We start from the raw sequence: 26700 nt of genomic DNA, 5'->3' as shown, positions 1-26700 counted from the left end.
TAGTAATATAAATATACCTAGTAATATAAATAGTTATATGCATATGCCCAGTGATATTAATAGCAATATAAATATACCTAGTAATATAAGTATACCTAGTAATATAAATAGTAATATAAATAGTAATATAAATATACCTAGTAATATAAATGGTTATATAAATATACCTAGTAATATTAATAGTTATATAAATATACCTAATAATTTAAATATATCTAGTTATATAAATAGTAATATAAATTGTAATATAATTATACCATGAATAGCAATATAAATATACCTAGTAATATAAATATTCCTAGTGATATGAATAGCAATATAAATATACCTAGTAATATAAATATACCTAGCAATATAAAAGAAAATTTATGCTTACCTGATAAATTTATTTCTCCAACATTGGTGTGTCCGGTCCACGGCGTCATCCATTACTTGTGGGATATTCTCCTCCCCTACAGGGAAAGGCAAGGAGAGCACACAGCAGAGCTGTCCATATAGCTCCCCCTCTAGCTCCGCCCCCCAGTCATTCTCCTTGCCGCTCTGAACAAGTAGCATCTCCTCGGGGATGGTGAGGAGTTTGTGGTGTTAGTTGTAGTTTTTTATATCTTCTATCAAGAGTTTGTTATTTTAAAATAGTGCTGGCTTGTACTATTTACTCTACAACAGAAAAGTGATGAAGATTTCTGTTAAGAGGAATATGATTTTAGCACAAGTAACTAGAATCCATTGCTGTTACCACGCAGGACTGTTGAAACAAGAGAACTTCAGTTGGGGGTAACAGTTTGCAGACTCATCTGCTTCAGGTATGACTAGTCTCCTTCTAACAACACAGGCTAATGCTAGATGACAGTCATTTTTCCCCTCAGGGAAAATGGTAAGCCATTTTTCTTTCACCTCAGCAAAAAAGATAACAGGCTTCCCCTTTTTGATTTTTATGCTGGTAGACACTGTTAGGGGCAAAATCGATTGGTTTTTATTACAATATCATGGCATTTGAACTGTTTTATAAGCTCATATACACTTGGGAACGTTTTTTATTGATCTGGCATGTTTTAGACACCTAAATCTAGTCAGGAAGGCCCCTTCACTCTAGTGTGCTGAGGGAGGAAGCCTCATTTTGGTGCTTCAGCTGTGCAGTTGATTTCAAGGCAGTGCATGCAGTTTTCATGTGAGAGGGTCCTGTGACTCAGAAAGTGACTCCAGAAGGCTTATTTCTGTGGATGATTGACCCCTAAGGAAGGTAAAATGCTGCAGCAATACTGTAGCAGGGATTGTAGTGTATAAAAACGGTTAAATCCAACAATTAGCTCTGGTTTGCTTGTTTTAAGAGCTAGAGTCTCCATATTTGCTGTGCAATACTTTCTAAGCATTAAGACACTGGGGTCCAAATTTCATAAAAATCGGATATTGCCTTCATAGTTTTTTGAACATTCAGAAATAAAGTGTGTAATGTTATTATTTAAAGAGACAGTAACGTTTTTGTTTAAAATCGTTTTTATTGCATTGTTTGCCTGCCTAAATCTGTTTAACATGTCTATGCCATCAGATAACCTATGTTCTGTGTGTGTAGAGACAAATGTGTTCCCCCTTTGAGTGTTTGTGATAATTGTGCCATAGCGTCCAAACAAAATAAGGACAGCTCTGTTACATTTCATAATGTTGCCCAAGATAATTTATCTAATGAAGGTAGTGAGGATAATTCTACATCCTCTCCTTCTGTGTCTACACCAGCTTTGCCCGCGCAGGCGACACCTAGCGCGCCAGTGCTTATTTCTATGCAACAATTAACAGCAGTAGTGGATAATTCTATAGCAAATATTTTATCCAAACTGCCAGCATTTCAGAGAAAGCGTGATTGTTCAGTTTTAAATACAGATAAAAAAAGGATGAACAATCAGACGCTGACGATGCCTTATCTATTTTACCCTCACATCAATCGGAATTGGCTGTGAGGGAAGAGCTGTCTGAGGGTGAAATTTCAGACTCAGGAAAAATTTCTCAACAGGCAGAACCTGATATAGTAGCATTTAAATTTAAGCTAGAACATCTCCGCGCTTTGCTTAAGGAGGTATTAGCTACTCTGGATGACTGTGATTCTGTAGTAGTACCAGAGAAGTTGTGCAAATTGGACAAATTTTTAGAGGTCCCAGTGCACGAAGACGCTTTCCAATACCCAAGAGGGTAGCGAGCATAGTGGATAAGGAGTGGGAGAAGCCAGGTGTACCCTTTGCCCCACCTCCTATATTTAAGAAAATGTTTCCCATAGTAGACCCTAGAAGGGACGCATGGCAGACGGTCCTGAAGGTTGAGGGAGCTTTTTCAACACTAGCGAAGCGCACAACTATTCCTATAGAGGACAGCTGCGCTTTCAAAGATCCTATGGATAAAAATTGGAAGGATTGCTTAAAAAAGATTTTTGTTCAACAAGGGTTCATCCTTCAACCAGCTACGTGTGTTATTACTGTCACTTCAGCGGCGTCCTTTTGGTTCGAGGAACTAGAAAGGTCGCTCCAGAAAGAGACTTCCTATGAAGAAGTCATGGACAGAATTCACGCATTAAAGTTAGCTAATTCCTTTATATTGGATGCCGCTTTTCAAATAACGAAATTGGCGGCGAAAAACTCAGGTTTTGCTATAGTAGCGCGGAGGGCGCTTTGGCTAAAATCCTGGTCGGCAGATGTGTCGTCCAAGACTAAGTTACTTAATATTCCTTTCAAGGGTAAGACCCTTTTTGGGCCGGAATTGAAGGAAATTATTTCAGACATCACTGGGGGTAAGGGCCATGCCCTCCCACAGGATAGGCCTTTTAAGGCTAAGAACAAGTCTAATTTTCGTTCCTTTCACAATTTCAGGAACGGACCGGCTAATAACTCCACTGCCGCTAGACAAGAAGGTAACGCGGCCCAGCCCAAACCCGCTTGGAAGCCCATGCAAGGCTGGAACAAGGGTAAACAGACCAAGAAACCTGCTGCTGCTACCAAGACAGCATGAAGGGGTAGCCCCCGATCCGGGACCGGATCTGGTAGGGGGCAGACTATCTCTCTTCGCTCAGGCTTGGGCAAGAGATGTTCCGGATCCCTGGGTACTAGAAATAGTCTCCAAGGGATACCTGCTAGAGTTCAAGGGACTTCCTCCAAAGGGAATATTCCACCTGTCTCACTTATCTTCAGACCAGATAAAGAAACAGGCATTCTTACATTGTGTAAGAGACCTATCAAAGATGGGAGTGATAAACCCAGTCCCCTCCGGGGAACAAGGTCTAGGTTTTTACTCAAACCTGTTTGTGGTTCCCAAAAAAGAGGGAACTTTCAGGCCAATCCTGGATTTAAAGATATTAAACAATTTCCTCAGAGTTCCATCCTTCACGTGGCTCTTCCATTCGGTTTAGCCACCGCTCCCAGAATTTTCTCAAAGGTGCTAGGGTCCCTTCTAGCGGTCCTAAGGCCGAGGGGCATCGCTGTAGCACCTTATCTAGACGACATCCTAATCCAAGCGTCATTTCTTTCCAAAGCGAGGGCCCACACAGACATTGTGTTGGCTTTTCTCAGATCTCACGGGTGGAAGGTGAACATAGAAAAGAGTTCACTGTCACCGTCCACAAGGGTTCCATTTCTGGGAACAATAATAGATTCAATGGAAATGAAGATCTTCCTGACAGAAGTCAGAAAGTTAAAGCTTCTAAACGCTTGTCAAGTTCTTCATTCTATTCCTCAACCCTCCATAGCTCGGTGCATGGAAGTAATAGGACTAATGGTCGCAGCAATGGACGTGGTTCCTTTTGCTCGAATTCATCTAAGACCATTACAGCTGTGCATGCTCAATCAGTGGAATGGGGACTATACAGACTTGTCTCCCCAAATTCAAGTAGACCAGGTAACCAGGGACTCACTTCTCTGGTGGTTGACCCAGGATCACCTGTCTCAGGGAATGAGTTTCCGCAGACCGGAGTGGGTCATTGTCACGACCGACGCCAGCCTCTTGGGGTGGGGCGCGGTCTGGGACTCCCTGAAAGCTCAGGGCCTATGGTCTCGGGAAGAGTCGCTTCTCCCGATAAACATTTTGGAACTAAGAGCAATATTCAATGCACTCCTGGCTTGACCTCAGCTAGCGAAAGCCAGGTTCATAAGATTTCAGTCGGACAACATAACGACTGTTGCGTACATCAATCATCAGGGGGGAACAAAGAGTTCCCTAGCGATGAAGGAAGTAACCAAGATCATCCAATGGGCAGAGAATCACTCCTGCCATCTATCTGCTATTCACATCCCAGGAGTAGACAACTGGGAGGCGGACTATTTGAGTCGTCAGACTTTCCATCCGGGGGAGTGGGAACTCCACCCGGAGGTCTTTGCTCAGTTAACCCAATTATGGGGCATTCCAGACATGGATCTAATGGCGTCCCGTCAGAACTTCAAGATTCCTTGTTACGGGTCCAGATCCAGGGATCCCAAGGCGATTCTAGTGGATGCATTAGTGGCGCCTTGGTCGTTCAACCTAGCGTATGTGTTTCCACCGTTTCCTCTCCTTCCCAGGCTCATAGCCAGGATCAAACAGGAAAAGGCCTCAGTGATTCTGATAGCTCCTGCGTGGCCACGCAGGACTTGGTATGCAGACCTGGTGAATATGTCATCGGCTCCACCATGGAAGCTACCTTTGAGACAGGATCTTCTAGTACAAGGTCCATTCGAACATCCAAATCTAGTTTCTCTGCAGCTGACTGCTTGGAAATTGAACGCTTGATTTTATCCAAACGTGGGTTTTCGAATTCTGTGACAGATACTCTGGTCCAAGCCAGAAAACCTGTGACTAGAAAGATTTACCATAAAATATGGCGTAAATATATCTGTTGGTGTGAATCCAAGGGATTCTCCTGGAGTAAAATAAAAATTCCAAGGATTCTCTCCTTTCTCCAAGAAGGTTTGGATAAAGGGTTGTCCGCTAGTTCTCTAAAGGGACAGATTTCTGCTTTATCTGTCTTGTTACACAAACGACTGGCAGCTGTGCCAGATGTACAAGCTTTTGTTCAGGCTTTGGTTAGAATCAAGCCTGTTTACAGAACCATGACTCCTCCTTGGAGTCTAAATTTAGTTCTTTCAGTTCTTCAAGGGGTTCCGTTTGAACCTTTACATTCCATAAATATTAAGTTATTATCTTGGAAAGTACTGTTTTTGGGTGCTATTTCTTCTGCTAGAAGAGTTTCTGAATTATCTGCTTTGCAGTGTAATCCACCCTATCTGGTTTTCCATTCAGATAAGGTTGTTTTGCGTACTAAGCCTGGTTTTCTTCCAAAAGTTGTTTCCAACAAGAATATTAACCAGGAAATAGTTGTTCCTTCTCTGTGTCCGAAACCAGTTTCAAAGAAGGAACGTTTATTACACAATTTAGATGTTGTTCGTGCTTTAAAGTTCTATTTAGAAGCAACAAAAGATTTTAGACAAACCTCATCTTTGTTTGTCGTTTACTCTGGTAAGAGGAGAGATCAAAAAGCTACTGCTACCTCTCTCTCTTTCTGGCTAAAAAGCATTATCCGATTGGCCTATGAGACTGCCGGACGACAGCCTCCTGACCGAATCACAGCTCACTCTACTAGGGCTGTGGCTTCCACATGGGCCTACAAGAACGAGGCTTCTGTTGATCAGATATGTAAGGCAGCGACTTGGTATTCTCTGCACACTTTTGCCAAATTCTACAAATTTGATACTTATGCTTCTTCGGAGGCTATTTTTGGGGGAGAGGTTTTGCAAGCCGTGGTGCCTTCCATTTAGGTAACCTGATTTGCTCCCTCCCTTCATCCGTGTCCTAAAGCTTTGGTATTGGTTCCCACAAGTAATGGATGACGCCGTGGACCGGACACACCAATGTTGGAGAAAACAGAATTTATGCTTACCTGATAAATTACTTTCTCCAACGGTGTGTCCGGTCCACGGCCCGCCCTGGTTTTCCTAATCAGGTTGAAATTTTTTTTTGTCTTTATACACTACAGTCACCACGGCACCCTATAGTTTCTCCTTTTTCTCCTAACCGTCGGTCGAATGACTGGGGGGCGGAGCTAGAGGGGGAGCTATATGGACAGCTCTGCTGTGTGCTCTCCTTGCCTTTCCCTGTAGGGGAGGAGAATATCCCACAAGTAATGGATGACGCCGTGGACCGGACACACCGTTGGAGAAAGTAATTTATCAGGTAAGCATAAATTCTGTTTTCTTTTTTGACACTGAGTCCACGGATCATCTTAAGTACTAATGGGATATTCACCTCCTGGTCAGAAGGAGGCGGCAAAGAGCGCCACAGCAAAGCTGTTAAATAGCTCCTCCCTCCCACTCCAGTCATTCGACCGAAGTTAGGGAAAGAAAGGAAAAACCAAGGTGCATAGGTGTCTGAAGTTTAAAATAAACAACAACCTGTCTTACAAGAACAGGGCGGGCCGTGGACTCATCGTGTCAAAAATGAAATAAATTTATCAGGTAAGCATAAATTTTCTTTTCTTTTTTAAGACACGATGAGTCCACGGATCATCTTAATTACTAATGGGATATTCACCTCCTAGTCAGCAGGAGGAGGCAAAGAGAACCACAGCAGAGCTGTTAAATAGCTCCTTCCCTCCCACCCCAGTCATTCTCTTTGCCTACTTTAGTGATAGGAAGAGGTAAAGTGAGGTGTTAGTATAGATTCTTCAATCAAGAGTTTATTATTTTTTATTTATTATTATTATAGTATTTGGGCAGCGTTACTTGGCAGGCACTGGGGCTGGAGTAAAGCTGGAAAACAAACATGTTACATTATGGCTTTGGTGGTTTCACTATTCTCTAGCTAGGGAACTCGGCATAGGTTTACGCCCACAATGGGTGGTCCTTCCTGTTTTCCGCGCCACTTTAGTAGCGCTTCAGTTCTGAGAGGCTGAGGGAATAGAGCGACATCAGGAAGGATTTGTCCGGTCTGTTTTAGAGTTTCATGGTGAAAGTAATCATGTGTTTCTAGTACAGAGACGGTATTTCCTTTTTTCAGCAGCGTATCGTTGTTTGGTGATTCAAACAAGGCACTAGTAAAACGGATCGTCTGGAGCTGAAGAGAGGGGAAATTTGGCTGATCTTCAGTCAGGTAGGAGCATTTCAGCAGACTGCTGAGGTGCAGAGGGTAAATTTGTATTAATCGTTGTTTGAAGCTGAACGGTTTGCAGTAAAAAAGAAACCGTTTTGAATTTAAAGAGACAGTAACATTTTTTTTAAAATTAATATTGGCAAATGCATTTAAAAAAAATGATTTACTATTTGGCAAATTGTGAACAAGCATGGACCAAGGGGAATTGCTAGATGTCACCTGCTCCTTATCTTTTGACGCCAACGTGGAACCACCAATCCTTTTCTATCCCTCATGTATTGAAAGGATTTTGAATTATAGGTAGAAGATTTTTTCAGAGCCAGTCTCCTCTAAGGCGGATGTTGTCCAAGAGTCTAATGATGAGGGTCAATATATGCCGCATCTTTCTCCCCAAGCGTCCCAAATTTTACCGCCCTCACAAGCAGTGCCCTGCGCTTCAGCTATAGTCTCTGGGGTTTCGTTAAGACATAGCTTCTCTCATGTCTACTACTATTTCTGATGCTCTGTCTGCTTTTCCAATCTTGCAGGGCAAACGTAAGAGGAAAGCCAGACATTCAGTAAGCAAGGTTTCTGATGCAATTTCGGAGGTATCCTCCCAATGACTTGAAGAGTAGGGTACCGCCGTAGCTTCTGAAGGGGAAATTTCAGATTCAGAGAGTCTGTTACCTCTGAAGGACTCAGTATCTTTCATATTAAAACTTGACCACCTTTGTCTGTTACTCAGGGAGGTTTTAGTTACCTTGGACGACAGTGACTCCACAGTTGTGGTTGTCTCTCCGAAGTCTAGTAAACTGGAGAGATATTTTGAGGTTCCTTCCTACACAGATGTATTGCCAGTTCCTAAAAGAGCTACTGAAATCATTGCTAAGGAGTGGGAGAGACCGGGCATTCCTTTTTCTCTCATATCTTTAAGAAGATGTTTCCAATAGCCGATTCTGTCAAAGAGGCTTGGCAAACTGTCCCTAAGGTAGAAGGGGCCGTTTCCACCTTAGCTAAGAGAACTACTATTCCCATAGAGGATAGTTGTGCTTTCAAAGATCCTATGGATAAGAAGTTAGAGGTTTTACTCAATAAGATTTATGTACACCAGGGTCTGCAGTGACAACCGGCTGTGTGCATTGCCACCGTCACTAGTGCGGCGGCGTATTGGTTTGATGCACTGTCTGAGGCCCTCAGGACAGAAACTTCTTTGGATGAGATCCAAGATAGGATAAAAGCTCTTAAACTAGCTAATGCCTTTATTTCGGACGCTTCCCTCCAAGTTATCAAGTTTCTCTGTTCTAGCTCGCAGAGCCTTATGGTTAAAACCTTGGTCTGCGGATGTGCCCTCTAAGTCTAAGCTTCTAGCTATTCCTTACAAAGGGAAGACCTTGTTTGGACCTGACCTGAAGGAAATTATCTCTGATATCACGGGAGGTAAGGGTCATCTTCTCCCTCAAGATAAGAGAAACAAACAAAAAGGACGACAGAGTAATTTTCGTTCCTTTCGAATTTTCAAAGGAAATTCTTCCTCCTCTAAGCAGGAACAGTCTCAGCCTGCATGGAGACACAACCAGTCTTCGAATAAGGGAAAGCAATCCAAGAAGCCTGCTAGTGATTCCAAGACAGCATAAAGGGCATGCCCCCGATCCGGGACCGGATCTGGTAGGGAGCAGACTTTCCTTCTTCTTTCAAGCTTGGGTTCGGGATGTTCAGGATCCCTGGCCAATAGAAATAGTGTCTCAGGGATACAAACTGGAGTTCAAAGTTTTTCCTCCCAGAGGCAGATTTCTTTCAAGATTATCTGCAGACCAGACAAAGAGAGAGGCGTTCTTACACTGCGTAGGAGACCTCTCCGCCCTTGGAGTGATTGTTCCCGTTTCAGTTCAGGAACAGGGTCTGGGGTTTTATTGCAATCTGTTTGTGGTTCCCAAAAAAGAGGGAACCTTTAGGCCAATTTTAGACCTCAAGAGTCTAAACAAATTTCTCAGGGTACCGTCCTTCAAGATGGAAACAATTCGTTCCATTGATCCAAGAGGGTCAATTTATGACAACAGTGGATTTAAAGGACGCGTATCTACATGTTCCCATTAACAGGGATCATCACAAGTTCTTAAGGTTTGCCTTTCTGGACAAACACTTCCAGTATGTGGCTCTTCATTTCGGTCTTGCCACAGCCCCCAGAATCTTCAAACAAAAGTTCTGGGATCTCTATTGGCGGTGCTTTGATCACACGGCATTGCAGTGGCGCCTTATCTGGACAACATTCTAGTCCAGGCACCATCTTTTCAGCTAGCAAGATCCCACACCGACTTGGTGTTGTTCTTCCTACAATCTCACGGGTAGAAGGTCAATTTAGAAAAGAGTTCCTTAGTTCCAAATACAAGGATAACTTTCTTAGGAACCATCATAGACTCCCTGTCTATGAAGATTTTTCTGACAGAATTAAGGAAAATAAAGATTATCAATACTTGTCTAGTCCTTCAGTCCACTCCTCGGCCATCAGTGGCTCAGTGCATGAAGTTAATCGGGCTGATGGTGGCAACAATGGACATCATCCCGTTTGCTTTCTTCCATCTCAGACCTCTACAGTTGAATATGCTGAGGAAATGGAACTGAGATTTCTTCTGGAGCAGGAGACAAGGGATTTTCTACAATGGTGGTTGTCTCTGGATCATCTCTCCCAGGGAACCTGCTTTCGCAGACCATCTAGGGTGATTGTGACAACAGATGCCAGCCTTTTAGGGTGGGGAGTAGTCTGGGGCTTTCTAAAGGCTCAGGGAACATGGACTCGGTCGGAGTCTGTTCTACCCATAAACATTCTGGAACTGAGAGCGATCTACAATGCTCTTCTGGCCTGGCCCCAGTTAGCCTCAGTACAGTTTATCAGGTTCTAGTCGGACAACATAACGTCGGTGGCTTACATCAATCATCAGGAAGGAACGAGGAGTTCCTTGGCGATGACAGAGGTATCCAAAATAATTCAGTGGGCGGAGGCTCATTCTTGCTGCCTGTCGGCAATCCACATCCCAGGGGTGGACAGCTGGGAGGCGGATTTCCCGAGCAGGCAGACCTTTCATCTGGGGGGAATGGGAACTCCATCCGGAAGTGTTCTCCAGCCTGATTCTTGTGGGGTCACCCGGAATTAGATCTCGTGCAATTGGGACAGAATGCCAAGCTCCCGAGATACGGGTCGAGATCCAGGGACCCCCAGGCGGAACTGATAGATGCTCTGACGGCCCCTTGGACCTTCAATCTAGCATACCTATTTCCTCCGTTTGCTCTTCTTCCTCGAGTAATTGCTCAAATCAAACAGGAAAGGGCCTTGGCGATCCTCATAGCACCGGCCTGGCCTCGCAGGATTTGGTATGCAGATCTGGTGGAGATGACATCTCTACCACCTTGGAGACTTCCGTTGAGGAAAGACCTTCTGATTCAGGGGCCCTTCCTTCACCCAAATCTAGTTTCTCTGAAGCTGACTGCTTGGAGATTGAACGCTTAATTTTTATCCAAGCGGGGATTTTCTGACTCTGTCATAGAGACCATGATTCAGGCTCGTAAGCCTGTTACTAGAAGGATTTACCATAAGATTTGGTGTAAATATCTCTATTGGTGTGAATCCAAGGACTACTCATGAGTAGAGTTAGGATTCCTAGAATTTTGTCCTTTCTCCAAGAGGATTTGGAGAAAGGTTTATCGACGAGTTCCCTAAAGGGGCAAATCTCGGCCTTATCTTTTTTTGTTACACAAACGTCTGGCGGATGTTCCAGATGTACAATCATTCTGTCAGGCCTTGGTCAGGATCAGGCCTGTGTTCAAACCAGTTACGCCTCAATGGAGTCTTGATTTAGTTCTCAAAGTTCTTCATGGGGCTCCGTTTGAGCCTATGCGTTCCTTAGATATTAAGTTTTTATCTTGGAAAGTTTTATTTCTTGTTGCTATTTCTTCTGCTTGGAGAGTGTCAGAGCTCTCAACATTACAGTATGAGTCTCATTATCTTGTTTTCCATTCAGATAAGGTAGTTTTACGTACTAAATTAGGATTTCTTCCTAAGGTTGTTTCTGATCGGAACATTAATCAGGAGATTGCTGTTCCTTCCTTGTGTCCTAATCCTCCTCCTCAGAAGGAAAGACTTCTGCACAATTTGGATGTGGTCTGTGCTTTAAAGTTTTACCTGCAGGCGACTAAGGACTTTCGTCAGTCGTCTTCTTTGTTTGTGGTTTTCTCAGGAAAACGCAAGGGACCGAAAGCTACGGCTACTTCTTTCTTTTTGCTGAAGAGTATCATATGTTTTGCATATGAGACTGCTGGACAGCAGCCTCCCGAGAGAGTTAAGGTTCATTCCACAAGGGCTGTTGCTTCCTCATGGGCATTAAAAAATGAAGCTTCTGTGGAACAGATTTGCAAGGCTGCAACTTGGTACTCTCTTCACACTTTTTCAAAGTTCTACAAATTTGACACTTTTGTCTCGGCTGAGGCCGCTTTTGGGAGAAAGGTTCTTCAAGCGGTGGTGCCTTCCGTTTAGGTTCCCTGTCTTGTCCCTCCCGTATCGTCTGTGTCCTCTAGCTTGGGTATTGAATCCCATTAGTAATAAGGATGATCCGTGGACTCATTGTGTCTTAAAAAAGAAAAGAAAATTTATGCTTACCTGATAAATTTATTTCTTTTTTGACACGATGAGTCCACGGCCCGCCCTGTTCTTATAGATAGGTTGTGGGTTATTGTAAACTTCCGACACCTCTGCACCTTGGCTTTTCCTTTCTCTTCCTACCTTCGGTCGAATGACTCGAGTGGGAGGGAAGGGAGGAGCTATTTAACAGCTCTGCTGTGGTGCTCTTTGCCTCCTCCGGCTGACCAGGAGGTGAATATCCCATGAGTAATTAAGATGATCCGTGGACTCATCGTGTCAAAAATACATTTATCAGGTAAGCATAAATTTTCTTTTCTTTTTTAAGATACAAGTCCACGGATCATCTTAATTACTAATGGGATTCAATACCCAAGCTAGAGTACACAGATGATAAGGGAGGGACAAGACAAGAAACCTAAACAGAAAGCACAACTGCTTAAAGAACCTTTCTCCCAAAAGCGTCCTCAGGCGAGGCAAAAGAGTCAAATTTTGTAGAATTTTGAAAAAGTATGAAGAGGACCAAGTTGCAGCCTTGCAAATCTGTTCCACTGAAGCTTCATTTTTGAATGCCCATGAGAAAGCAACAGCCCTTGTGGAATGAACCGTAACTCTCTCAGGAGGATGCTGTCCATCAGTCTCATATACAAAACATATTATACTCTTCAGCCAAAAGGAAAGAGAAGTAGTCGTTATCTATTCCCTACGTTTCCCTGTTTTTCCAGGAAATAAAATTTAGCACTTACCTTAGAAATCTGCCTGGCAGTAAGGCAGCTCACCCGGCTTGCAAGGTCCTCCTCCTCACATTGGCCTGTGGAAACAAAAAGTACTGAGTATTTTTATGACACGATGAGTCCATGGATCATCTTAATTACTAACGGGATATTCACCTCCTGGTCAGCAGGAGGCGGCAAAGAGCACCAAAGCTGTTAAATAGCTCCTCCCCTCCCTCTAACTCCAGTCATTCTCTTTGCCTACGTTAGTGATAGGATGTGGCAAAGTGAGGTGTTAGATTAGATTCTTCAATCAAGAGTTTATTATTTTTTAAAGTAGTACAAGATTGTGCTGCTTTGTCCTAGGGTGTAGCCGTAGTCCATATCAGTGTTTTCAGTAGAGCATTGGTGACTTTAGAGCAATGGGAACTTGTGGGACATAATTCTCACTATGCCTCCCATAGATTGTATGCTGCCCTGTTTGTGAAAGTCTGAGGGAAAAAAAGAAATATACCTAGTAATATAAATATACCTAGCAATATAAATATACCTAGCAATATTTATAAATATACCTAGCAATATAAATAGTAATATAAATATTCCCAGTAATATGAATAGCAATATAAATATACCTAGCAATATAAATATACCTAGCAATATAAATATACCTAGCAATATAAATATACCTAGCAATATAAATATACCTAGCAATATAAATATACCTAGCAATATAAATATACCTAGCAATATAAATATACCTAGCAATATAAATATACCTAGCAATATAAATATACCTAGCCATATAAATATACCTAGCCATATAAATATACTTGGCAATATAAATATACTTGGCAATATAAATATGCTTAACAATATAAATAGTAATATAAATATTCCTAGTGATATGAATAGCAATATAAATATACCTAGCAATATAACTAGAGCTTCTATATATAAACAAGACTTTATATTTAGCTTAAATTTGAAAACGTTGTGCCACATTCAGAGAATAAAAACTGTACACCAGAAGAGATGAAAGAACATCTATGTTTAATATAATAAACACTTTTATTTATCAAAATCCTTCTCTTTTTCTATATAAGACTTTTTGTCAAACTCATTAAAACGACTTATTTACTTTTTTGTATATAGTCCAATTATATTGGAGCCCCAGTGGAGTCCTCAAGGTTCTGGGCTTCACACAGAGCCTCAATATGTTTGCACAGCCTTGGGGTATACTAAATTTATACTGCCGGGCAGATGTATTAGTCATAAATACCACAGTAAATAGTTCAAAGGGTGGAAAAAACTCTTAAAAGTTGGCTGAAAATGTATGGTAAATATAAGTTAAATGGTATCCAAAGAAATAAATGTTGCACTCTCAGATGTGGAAGAACCTTTATTAGGTGAACAGCAACGTTTCGGGGCACCTGCCCCTTTGTCAAGCTAAAAAAGTAATGCAGATACAAACATTTTATAACAATACTACTTAAAACCAGGACCAATGGGAACACATATGATGGGCGGGGTTATAAACAATCTCACATAGAAAGCTACATCAACAAATTTAACCCTATATTACCTTTTTAGTTGTTACCTGTAATTCATCTTATGTTGTATACGCCCTTAAATGCCCTTGTGGGCTATTATATGTAGGTGAGACCACACAAAGGATAAGGGACCGTATAGGTCAACATAAATCGACCATTAGAAATACTGGGACAAAGGATCTCCCTGTGCCGGCACATTTTTTGCAAATGGGTCACCAGGTTAATCAGTTACGCTTTGTGGTGTTAGATCAAGTTAAAAGAAAACCCAGGGGAGGTGATAGACAAGAGCTCCTCTACAAAGAGGCTAAATGGATATGGAAATTAGATACACTATACCCCAAAGGTATGAATAGGGAATTTGACCTTAATCCATTATTGTGACTCCCTTGATTAGTTTAGCCATTTCATTTATTATATTCAAATTATAATTGCATGTTAGGGTGTAATATAACTTATGTGGCTGTGTTAAGCTTGAGCTTCCTCTACAGTTTGTTTTTAATCTAGGCACTCTGGGTTACAACTAAAAAGGTAATATAGGGTTAAATTTGTTGATGTAGCTCTCTGTGAGATTGTTTATAACCCCGCCCATCATATGTGTTCCCATTGGTCCTGGTTTTAAGTAGTATTGTTTTAAAATGTTTGTATGTGCATTACTTTTTTAGCTTGACAAAGGGGCAGGTGCCCAGAAACGTTGCTGTTCACCTAATAAAGGTTCTTCCACATCTGAGAGTGCAACATTTATTTCTTTGGATATCTACTTTGCTGGAGCTTAGGGGATTTGGCCTCATATTTGTTTGCACCCACTCTGTTATCTATTGACATGGACTTTCTGATATAGGTGTGCTGGTCCTACTACTTTATTTTTGACTATAAGTTAAACGGTAGTGAGAGAAGACTTTATAACTTTTATTTTGTTTTTATTGTTGGAATTTAAAGGCTTTGGTAAACCTGCTAGCCTCTCTAGTGTTCTCTAATTTCTCCAGAGGCATTTTTTGGATGAATTGGTTTTCGTGGTATTTCACCTGGCCAAGACCAAGTTTATTTTGTATTGTAGATCAGTTTGACACACTCGAGGACCGTGATGATGATGGCGAAGGGGAATCTGTGGAGGAGCATAAAAGTGTCATCATGCACCTTTTGTCCCAGGTCCGACTGGGAATGGATCTCACTAAGGTAAAGAAGGTTGAGAATAGCCAGTGAGAAAAGATGCTAACACTGTGGTTGTCTAGACCAGTGTTTCTCAACCGCAGTCCTCAAGTACCCCAAACAGTCAAGGTTTTCATTATAGCTGAGCAGGTTAGTAACCATGGTTACTGTTCAGCTGAATACTTCACCTGTGCACTGATGCAGCTATAATTAAAACCTGAGACAAAAAAGGGGAATAGGCAGCACTCCAAGAATCCTTGAATAAAAATAGTCTTTTATTTCTTTCATGTAATTAACAAGAGTCCATGAGCTAGTGACGTATGGGATATACATTCCTACCAGGAGGGGCAAAGTTTCCCAAACCTTAAAATGCCTATAAATACACCCCTCACCACACCCACAAATCAGTTTTACAAACTTTGCCTCCAAGGGAGGTGGTGAAGTAAGTTTGTGCTAGATTCTACGTTGATATGCGCTCCGCAGCAGGTTGGAGCCCGGTTTTCCTCTCAGCGTGCAGTGAATGTCAGAGGGATGTGAAGAGAGTATTGCCTATTGAATGCAGTGATCTCCTTCTACGGGGTCTATTTCATAAGGTTCTCTGTTATCGGTCGTAGAGATTCATCTCTTACCTCCCTTTTCAGATCGACGATATACTCTTATTTATATACCATTACCTCTGCTGATTTTCGTTTCAGTACTGGTTTGGCTTTCTACAAACATGTAGATGAGTGTCCTGGGGTAAGTAAATCTTATTTTCTGTGACACTCTAAGCTATGGTTGGGCACTTTATTTATAAAGTTCTAAATATATGTATTCAAACATTTATTTGCCTTGACTCAGGATGTTCAACTTTCCTTATTTTCAGACAGTCAGTTTCATATTTGGGATTATGCATTGAATTATCATACTTTTACTAAATTCTACCATTTTGATGTATTTTCTTCTTCTGAAGCAGTTTTTGGTAGAAAAGTTCTTCAGGCAGCGGTTTCAGTTTGAATCTTCTGCTTATGTTTTTCGTTAAACTTTATTTTGGGTGTGGATTATTTTCAGCAGGAATTGGCTGTCTTTATTTTATCCCTCCCTCTCTAGTGACTCTTGTGTGGAAAGATCCACATCTTGGGTAGTCATTATCCCATACGTCACTAGCTCATGGACTCTTGTTAATTACATGAAAGAAAACATAATTTATGTAAGAACTTACCTGATAAATTCATTTCTTTCATATTAACAAGAGTCCATGAGGCCCACCCTTTTTTGTGGTGGTTATGATTTTTTTGTATAAAGCACAATTATTCCAATTCCTTATTTTATATGCTTCGCACTTTTTTTCTTATCACCCCACTTCTTGGCTATTCGTTAAACTGATTTGTGGGTGTGGTGAGGGGTGTATTTATAGGCATTTTAAGGTTTGGGAAACTTTGCCCCTCCTGGTAGGAATGTATATCCCATACGTCACTAGCTCATGGACTCTTGTTAATATGAAAGAAATGAATTTATCAGGTAAGTTCTTACATAAATTATGTTTTCACAAAAGATAAAAACATGCACTTAAACAGCAATCGCGGTAGGAGGCGGAGTCCTGACATGTTTCGTGCCGTGCGGCACTTAATCATAGGATCAATGATCCTAGGAATCAGGATATAATGAAAACCTAGCTTGTTGGGGGTACTTGAGGACTGTGCTTGAGAAACACTAGTCTAGACCGTTGGTTATGTCTTAATGTCAATGATTTAACATGTCCAGGTCAGGGAAAAGTAACAGGCAAGAAGACCCGAGAATTTGGTGGATCAGTTAATAAAATGACTGCCCTTTGCTTGATAGGTTAATGGTCAAGTACACTTGTCACCTGCTCTTTTGTGGTGAGGCTTTTAGCTGTAGGATGCAGGTAGAGACCCTGTAGATGGAGAATAACTTCGCCTTTGCAAGTTCTCTCTCTATCAATAAATTCCTTGGTGCAAATCTTTGAGAATGAAATGAATAACTAATCTAATCTATTTTGTGAGTGTGCTGCCTACTGTCTGATGAGAAGGTACAGTTGTATGCCAGTTCTGTACTAGCTTACAGGGTTTTATTTACATGACATGTACTTTTCCATCTCTACAGGTCGTTCTTCCTACTTTCATTCTTGAAAGAAGATCTCTGTTGGAAATGTACGCAGATTTTTTTGCACACCCGGACCTGTTTGTGAGGTACAGCTGTAAGCATTACACAGGAATGCATTGCACATAGTAAACTTATTAAAAGGATGTTCTAGTATAAAAAATGTTACATGTTATTTTTAAACCAATTCCATTCTTTTACCGTTTGCAAGTGTTCCTGCTTCTGATTGGCTTGCAAGATGCACAGGAGCACATCTCTGTATAATTTAAATTTAAAATGCTAAAGCAACATAGAACATTTGACCTTTACTATAGAATGTCCCTTTAACCTCAGAACTTCTAAATGGAAATTTGTCCCCCAAATGCTAATTGTTAGGTTTATGCTGTACGGATACAAAACCTATCCATCCTGTATCATTAGCCAGTTAGTTCATCTTATGCAAAGTGTTGTGTATACAATGCTCAAGCTTAGCCCATTGCTTGATGTCCAGCAGATCACTAAAGTTAGCTGGTGTCAGTTACAGGTAAAAAGGCCCTAAAAGTAGAGTAATGCTTTATCTGCACTTTATGAAACCATGAGATTCTGTTACAGGAGAATATCAAGTGCTTTTTGTACTGTGATTGGCTTGCTTAGGTCACTTGATCATACGTGTTTCAGCCTGGATGGTCATTAAACACTATATAAAATAAATGCTTGATTTATTAATCCTATTTCGGGGGGGTTTCTTTGTTTTTTAAATATTGTAGAAATAAGTTTAATGTTAGTGCCCATAAAGCAGAAGGTGCTGCCATGTTATTCTAGGTTAAAAAGCTTGTTATCTGATCTCTCCCGCTGAAGCTTTTTAGAGACAGTTGTAAATGACCTATAGAAGAGATAATAGCAGAAGATAAGCTACTGAAGTGTTAAAGGGACAGTCAATTCCAGAATTGGTATTGTTTAAAAAGATAGATACTCCCTTTATAACCTATTCCTAAGTTTTGCATAACCAACACTGTTATATTAATATACTATTAACCTCTGTGATAACTTTGTATCTAAGCTTTTTTTTTACAACCCCCTGATCACATGACTTTGAATTATCTATTGATTTGCATTTTAGCCAATTAGTGCTGTGTTGTGCACAACTCTACGGGCGTGAGCACAATGTTCTCTATCTGGCCCACATGAACTAGCAGCCTCCTGTTGTGAAAAGCTAATTATAAAAGCATGTGATAAGAGGCTGTCTGTAGTGACTTAGAAACAGGCAGAAATTTAGTGGTTTAAATGTTCTAAAGTATATTAATATAACAATGTTGGTTGTGCAAAGCTAGGGAATGGGTAGAAAAGACGTTGTCTATCTTTTTAAACAATAACAATTTTGGTGCTGACTGTCCCTTTAAAACCATTCACTGACCTTTAAGTGTTTATATTCATTATCCCATATAAAGTAAAATAGTACCTGAGTGTTTTTGTTTGTTTCTTCCTTTCAGTATCGGTGACCACAAAGATCCCAAAGACAGAATGGTGCAGGTGGTCCGGTGGTACCTGTCCGCATTTCATGCAGGAAGAAAAGGATCCGTTGCTAAGAAGCCTTATAATCCCATCCTGGGAGAGGTTTTCATGTGTCACTGGGGTTTACCAGGGCTTGAAAACGACGAGAACCCTGTGAGTGTACTTATGGTCTGTCACCATTATTGTCACTTAAAGAGACTGTCTAGTCAAAGCTAAACTTTTGTGACTCCGATAGGGCATGCAATTTTAAACTTTCCAATTTTCTTTTATCATCAAATTTACTTTGGTCCCTTGGTGGTATTTGTTGAAAACTAAACCTAGGTAGGCTCATATGCTATTTTCTAAGCCCTTGAATGCCACCTCTTAAACTAATGCCCTTAAAGGCCATCTCTTAAACTTATGCCCTTAAAGGCCACCTCTTGGTGTATTTTGACAGTTTTTCACACCTAGACAGCCCTAGCTCATGTGTGACATGTAGATAACATTGTGCTCACTCCCGTGGATCTATTTATGGGTCAGCACTGATTTGGCTAAAATGCAAGTCTGCCAAAAGAACTGAGAGGCTTAGATACAAGGTAATCACAGAGGTAAAATGTATATTAATATAACTGTGTTGGTTATGCAAAACTGGGGAATGGGTAATTAAGGGATTATTTATCTTTTTAAATAATAAATGTTTTGGAGTAGCTGTCCCTTTGCAAGTCTAATGCATTTTAATACATTTTTGTTTAACAGGTGTTGGTGATTTATAAGCCTAAAAGAAAAAACATTGGTTTACTGTCTTATATATATATATATATATATATATATATATATATATATATATATATATATATATATATATATATATATATATATATATATATATATATATATATATATATATATATATATATATATATATATATATATATATATATAGATACACGCACACACATAATTCAGAAGATGTAACCCCACCCAAATGATGTACTGTGTTGTTTGAATGTTTAATATTGGTAATGCTTTGGGGGCGGCTTGCGGTAACTTTATCAAGTGCAGCCGCTAACTGGCCCTAATGAATGTGTTTTTGCACAATCCTGTTGCCAGCCATTTACATTCACTGAGAGTCTTACCAATTTGCTTTTAGTTACATTTAGTTCCTGGAACCATTATTAATGCACACCTATGTCATGCAGTGACACTGCACCATGTATATGTGAATAGTTTGAAGATGTGCAATTGCTTTGGTGTGCAGATTACACACCAATCCTTTCCCCCTTTATCCCAGTGGCACACTAGTTGTGGTAATGTCAAAGTGATTGTTTACAATTGTAGTATTAGGTTGACACTTTTCAACTGCAAACCCATATTACTCTGTTTCTCTGATGTCAATTATGACCAATTGACAAATTCTGTCATAACTGCAGGATATTTGACTTCTGCATAATCATTCTTCTGGGGATATGAACATAGTGTAGTTACAGCACGACTATAGTGCACATTATAGGTAAAGAGCTTGGATACAGCATGGCTATTGAGCATACAGTAGGTAAAGAGCTAGGGTATAGCATGACTATAGTGCACACTGTGTAGGTAAAGAGCTTGGGTACAGCACGGCTATTGAGCATACAGTAGGTAAATAGATTGGGTACAGCACGGCTATTGAACATACAGTAGGTTAAGAGCTTGGGTACAGCATGGGCTATTGAGCATACAGTAGGTAAAAAGCTTGGGTACAGCACGGCTATTGAGCATACAGTAGGTAAAGAGCTTGGGTACAGCACTGCTATTAATCATACAGTAGGTAAAGAGCTTGGGTACAGCACGGCTATTGAGCATACTGTAGGTAAAGAGCTTGGGTACAGCACTGCTATTAATCATACAGTAGGTAAAGAGCTAGGGTACAGCACGGCTATTGAGCATACAGTAGGTTAAGAGCTTGGTTAAAGCACGGCTATTGAGCATACTGTAGGTTAAGAGCTTGGGTACAGCACTGCTATTAATCATACCGTAGGTTAAGAGCTAGGGTACAGCACGGCTATTGAGCAATACAGTAGGTTAAGAGCTTGGGTACAGCATGGGCTATTGAGCATACAGTAGGTAAAGAGCTTGGGTACAGCACGGCTATTAAATTTATGATATGAATTATAAATATGATTATTTATAGACTACACCGGCCAATGGAATAAAAATTATAACTAAAAATTACACCGTTCGATACAGCTTCAAATAAACTACTGCTATAGAGACTACCTTTTTGATTTAAAATATTAAATATATTTAACAATCACTTATACTTTACCAGCAATCAATATATGAGAGTTTCAGCTTTTCCAATCAGAGATTTTCCAAAGTCATATGTGAAAGTATTTTGCAAACGTGGTATCACAAACACAGATTTATCTCTCTATTTTCAACAGAGAGTTATTCCAAGTCAGGCCCCAAACCAAAGTGTTTTCGTGTCTCTTCCCTTCTTTGCATAGTCTTTTTGTCTGAGACCAATTTTACCTTCATTTCTAAATCACCCAATGAAATTCTCTGGGTATGCCGCCTTTGTTTTCATTGGGTAATCCACTGGTTTTTCTTCATAAATGGAATGAGTCCACAGCTGCATTCATTGCTTTTGGGAATTCAGAACATGGCCACCAGGAGGAGGCAAAGACACCCCAGCCAAAGGCTTAAATACTCCTCCCACTTCCCTCATCCCCCAGTCATTCTTTGCCTTTCGTCCCAGGAGGTTGGCAGAGAAGTGTCAGAAATTTACCCTCTTATGGAGGGTAGTACTCTTTGGCATGGGACTGGAGTTTTAAGTAATCCTGTCAGCCTCTCAGTGAGAGCTTGGATGAAAGTTAGAGTCCGGAGATGCAGGGAGAGAGTTTCTGTGAAACCATCCCGACTCATTTTTAACAGCTCCATAAGCAATCAGCGTTGACTAGTTTCGCTGCCTGCTTTCTTCTTTCAAGTCCATGGCAGAGGCGAGGCTACTATCTGTCACAGGGCCGTGTTGCTGTTCCACGGCGTAGATTCTGGTAAGATCGTTTCATTTTACTTTTCGCATGATTGGTTTGTATTACAAATGTTTTCCAACAAATTCCTCAGAGTACCGTCCTTCAATATGGAAACTATTCGTTCCATTCTTCCTTTGGTCCAAGAGGGTCAATTTATGACAACGGTGGATTTAAAGGACGCGTACCTGCATGTTCCCATTTACAGGGATCATCGCAAGTTTCTAAGGTTTGCATTTCTAGACAAATACTTCCAATTCGTGGCTCTTTCTTTTGGCCTTGCCACAGCTCCCAGAATTTTCTCAAAGGTTCTGGGATCCCTGTTGGCGGTGCTCCGATTACGGGGCATTGCAGTGGCGCCATATCTGGACGACATCCTGATCCAGGCTCCATCCTTTCAACAAGCAAGGTCCCATACGGAAATGTTATCTTTCCTGCGATCTCACGGATGGAAGGTAAATCTGGAAAAGAGCTCCTTAGTTCCAAATACAAGGGTAACTTTCTTGGGAACCATAATAGATTCTCTGTCAATGAAGATTTTTCTGACAGAAGTCAGGAAATCAAAGATTTTGGATTCTTGCCTAGCGCTTCAGTCCGCTCCTCGGCCATCAGTGGCTCAGTGCATGGATGTAATCGGTCTGATGGTGGCGGCAATGGACATCATCCCGTTCGCTCGTTTCCACCTCAGACCTCTGCAGTTAAACATGCTCAGTCAATGGAACAGAGATTATGCGGATTTGTCTCCACGAATACAGCTGGAGCAGGAGACAAAGATTCTCTTCTTTGGTGGTTGTCTCTCCCAGGGAACCTGCTTTCGCAGACCCTCCTGGGTAATTGTGACAACAGACGCCAGCCTTCTAGGATGGGGAGCAGTCTGGGGCTCTCTAAAGGCTCAGGGAACTTGGACTCAGTCAGTCTGTTCTGTCCATAAACATTCTGGAGCTGAGAGCAATCTTCAGTGCTCTTCTGGCCTGGCCCCAGTTAGCCTTCGGCCCAGTTCATCAGGTTCCAGTCGGACAACATAACTTCAGTGGCTTACATCAATCATCAGGGAGGAACGCAGAGTTCCTTAGCCATGACAGAGGTAGCCAAGATAATTCTGTGGGCGGAGACCCACAATTGCTTTCAGTCGGCGATCCACATCCCAGGGGTGGACAACTGGGAGGCGGACTTCCTGCGCAGACAGACCTTTCACCCGGGGGAGTGGGAACTCCATCCAGAAGTGTTTTACAGCCTGATTCTCAAATGGGGTCAGCCGGAATTGGATCTCATGGCATCTCAGCTGAATGCCAAGCTTTCCGAGATACAGATCAAGGTCAAGGGACCCTCAAGTGGTACTGATAGACGCCCTGGCGGTACCTTGGAATTTCAGTCTTCGATACCTATTTCCTCTGTTCACTCTTCCTCGGGTCATTGCTCGTATCAAGCAGGAGAGAGCGTCAGTGATCCTGATTGCACCGGCTTGGCCTCGCAGGATTTGGTATGCAGACCTGGTGGACATGTCATCTCTTCCACCTTGGAGACTTCCGTTGAGGAAGGACCTTCTACTTCAAGGACCCTTCCTTCATCCAAATCTAGTTTCTCTGAAGCTGACTGCTTGGAGATTGAACGCTTAATTTTATCCAAGCAGGGATTTTCAGATTCGGTCATTGAGACCATGATTCAGGCTCGTAAACCGGTGACTAGAAAGATTTACCACAAGATATGGCGTAAATATCTATATTGGTGTGGATCCAAGGGCTACTCTTGGAGTAGAGTTAGGATTATTGGCAAGTTCCCTAAAGGGTTAAATATCTGCCTTGTCTATTTTGTTACATAAACGTATGGCAATCGTTCCAGACGTGCAGATGTTTTGTCAGGCCTTGATCAGGATCAGGCCTGTGTTCCAAACCAGTTACTCCTCCCTGGAGTCTTAATTTAGTTCTTAAGGTTCTTCAAGGGGCTCCGTTTGAGCCTATGCATTCCTTAGATATTAAGTTGTTATCTTTGAAAGTTTTGTTTCTTGTTGCTATTTCATCTGCTCGTAGAGTGTCAGAGCTCTCGGCATTACAGTATGTCACCTTACCTTATTTTTCATTCGGATAAGGTAGTTTTCGTACAAAGTTAGGGTTTCTCCCTAAATTAGTTTCTGACCGGAACATTAATCAGGAAATTGGTGTTCCTTCATTGTGTCCTAATCCTTCTTCTCAGAAGGAACGGCTTCTGCATAATTTAGACGTGGTACGTGCTCTAAAATTTTACTTAAAGGCGACTAAGGATTTTTGTCAGTCTTCTGCTTTGTTTGTGGTTTTCTCGGGAAAAACGTAAGGGACAGAAAGCTACGGCTACTCCTCTTTATTTTTGGTTGAAGAGTATAATAAAGCCGAATGTGGCAAAACATGTCAGGGACCAGCTAATCTCTATGCTATATGCATTTTTTAAACTTGCAGGGATAAAGTGGTGGTTATCAGTACTAGCGGTTTCTGATCTAATCTCAATAACTACATGTTGTGGGTGGTCACGTATACTCTGACCATGTATAATTTATCTTAACGTTCAAAGCATTTAGCTGATATCAGTAACCGCTGTTTACCGTATTTGAAGTTAACAAACAGTTATTTCTTTAAGTGGTGGTTATTAGTACTAGCGGTTTCTGATCTAATTTCAATAACTACATGTTGTGGATGGTCACGTATACTCTGACCATATATAATTTATCTTAACCCTTAAAGCATTTAGCTTATATCCGCAACCGCTGTTTACCGCATTTGAAGTTAACAAACGGTTATTTCTAGTTTATACTGGGAGGTCCATTACAAATATATAGTATTGATGCAGTGGGTGTATGCTAGTAACTGCAATAGACTTATAGTAACGGATATAATTGCATCTCTGCTTATATTACATGGTGACTGAGCGCCATTATACATAGCGCCATTATACATACTGTGGATCCGAGTGCCTGTACAGGGAGTGCAGAATTATTAGGCAAGTTGTATTTTTGAGGATTAATTTTATTATTGAACAACAACCATGTTCTCAATGAAGCCAAAAAACTCATTAATATCAAAGCTGAATAGTTTTGGAAGTAGTTTTTAGTTTGTTTTTAGTTATAGCTATTTTAGGGGGATATCTGTGTGGGCAGGTGACTATTACTGTGCATAATTATTAGGCAACTTAACAAAAAACAAATATATACCCATTTCAATTATTTATTTTTACCAGTGAAACCAACATCTCAACATTCACAAATATACATTTCTGACATTCAAAAATAAAACAAAAACAAATCAGTGACCAATATAGCCACCTTTCTTTGCAAGGACACTCAAAAGCCTGCCATCCATGGATTCTGTCAGTGTTTTGATCTGTTCACCATTAACATTGCGTGCAGCAGCAACCACAGCCTCCCAGACACTGTTCAGAGAGGTGTACTGTTTTCCCTCCTTGTAAATCTCACATTTGATGATGGACCACAGGTTCTCAATGGGGTTCAGATCATGTGAACAAGGAGGCCATGTCATTAGATTTTCTTCTTTTATACCCTTTCTTGCCAGCCACGCTGTGGAGTACTTGGACGCGTGTGATGGAGCATTGTCCTGCATGAAAATCATGTTTTTCTTGAAGGATGCAGACTTCTTCCTGTACCACTGCTTGAAGAAGGTGTCTTCCAGAAACTGGCAGTAGGACTGGGAGTTGAGCTTGACTCCATCCTCAACCCGAAAAGGCCCCACAAGCTCATCTTTGATGATACCAGTACTCCACCTCCACCTTGCTGGCGTCTGAGTCGGACTGGAGCTCTCTGCCCTTTACCAATCCAGCCACGGGCCCATCCATCTGGCCCATCAAGATTCGCTCTCATTTCATCAGTCCATAAAACCTTAGAAAAATCAGTCTTGAGATATTTCTTGGCCCAGTCTTGACGTTTCAGCTTGTGTGTCTTGTTCAGTGATGGTCGTCTTTCAGCCTTTCTTACCTTGGCCATGTCTCTGAGTATTGCACACCTTGTGCTTTTGGGCACTCCAGTGATGTTGCAGCTCTGAAATATGGCCAAACTGGTGGCAAGTGGCATCTTGGCAGCTGCACGCTTGACTTTTCTCAGTTCATGGGCAGTTATTTTGCGCCTTGGTTTTTCCACACGCTTCTTGCGACCCTGTTGACTATTTTGAATGAAACGCTTGATTGTTCGATGATCACGCTTCAGAAGCTTTGCAATTTTAAGAGTGCTGCATCCCTCTGCAAGATATCTCACTATTTTTGACTTTTCTGAGCCTGTCAAGTCCTTCTTTTGACCCATTTTGCCAAACGAAAGGAAGTTGCCTAATAATTATGCACACCTGATATAGGGTGTTGATGTCATTAGACCACACCCCTTCTCATTACAGAGATGCACATCACCTAATATGCTTAATTGGTAGTAGGCTTTCGAGCCTATACAGCTTGGAGTAAGACAACATGCATAAAGAGGACGATGTGGTCAAAATACTCATTTGCCTAATAATTCTGCACTCCCTGTAAATACAAATATAAGTAGATATTACATTAGTGATATTTGTCACGCGTTATATGATATATTCTGCTATTTTTTGAAAGCTGCATAAATTTCGTAACTAATACCAGCAACAGATGAATGTTATTATATAAGTATCTCCTACACAGATTAAAAGTATGCTCCGAATATATATTTCTTAAGTGAATATACACACTAATCCTAGTATCAAGCATATTTTTGATAATACAAGTTGTATGGACATCCATCTACCAATAGTAATATGTCTAACTACAGTTTACTACCATAAGATACTAACCAATATTTAGCCATCTCTCTGACCCTATTTTGGGAACCTCCCTTATAGCCCTTTAGGGCTAATCCATCAGTGTTTAAAATACATATATACCCTGACTATGGATTCATATCGACATCCTAGGTCAGACTTATTATCAATAATTTTCACTGATTGTGAATAAACTGTTATATACCTCGAGATATATATTAACCACCATTTTCCTGTGGTTTTTTTCTACTAATCTGT

General features: G+C 41.0%; 1 protein-coding gene across 5 annotated transcripts in view; it reads left to right on the top strand.

The window, feature by feature from the left end:
* Positions 1–26700, top strand: part of OSBPL9 (oxysterol binding protein like 9) — a 253106-nt gene that overhangs the window by 206721 nt on the left and 19685 nt on the right. For all 5 annotated transcript variants that reach the window (XM_053693485.1, XM_053693484.1, XM_053693488.1 and 2 more), the window contains 3 exons: positions 15019–15137; positions 17214–17299; positions 18680–18854. In XM_053693485.1, the coding sequence (XP_053549460.1) occupies positions 15019–15137; positions 17214–17299; positions 18680–18854 (380 nt within the window). The remainder of the gene's footprint in view (positions 1–15018; positions 15138–17213; positions 17300–18679; positions 18855–26700) is intronic.

The sequence above is a fragment of the Bombina bombina genome, chromosome 10 (assembly GCF_027579735.1).
Source record: "Bombina bombina isolate aBomBom1 chromosome 10, aBomBom1.pri, whole genome shotgun sequence".
Taxonomy (NCBI): Eukaryota; Metazoa; Chordata; class Amphibia; order Anura; family Bombinatoridae; genus Bombina; species Bombina bombina.
Note: the sequence above shows the minus strand (reverse complement) of the source record. Positions and strands in the feature narration are given on the sequence as shown.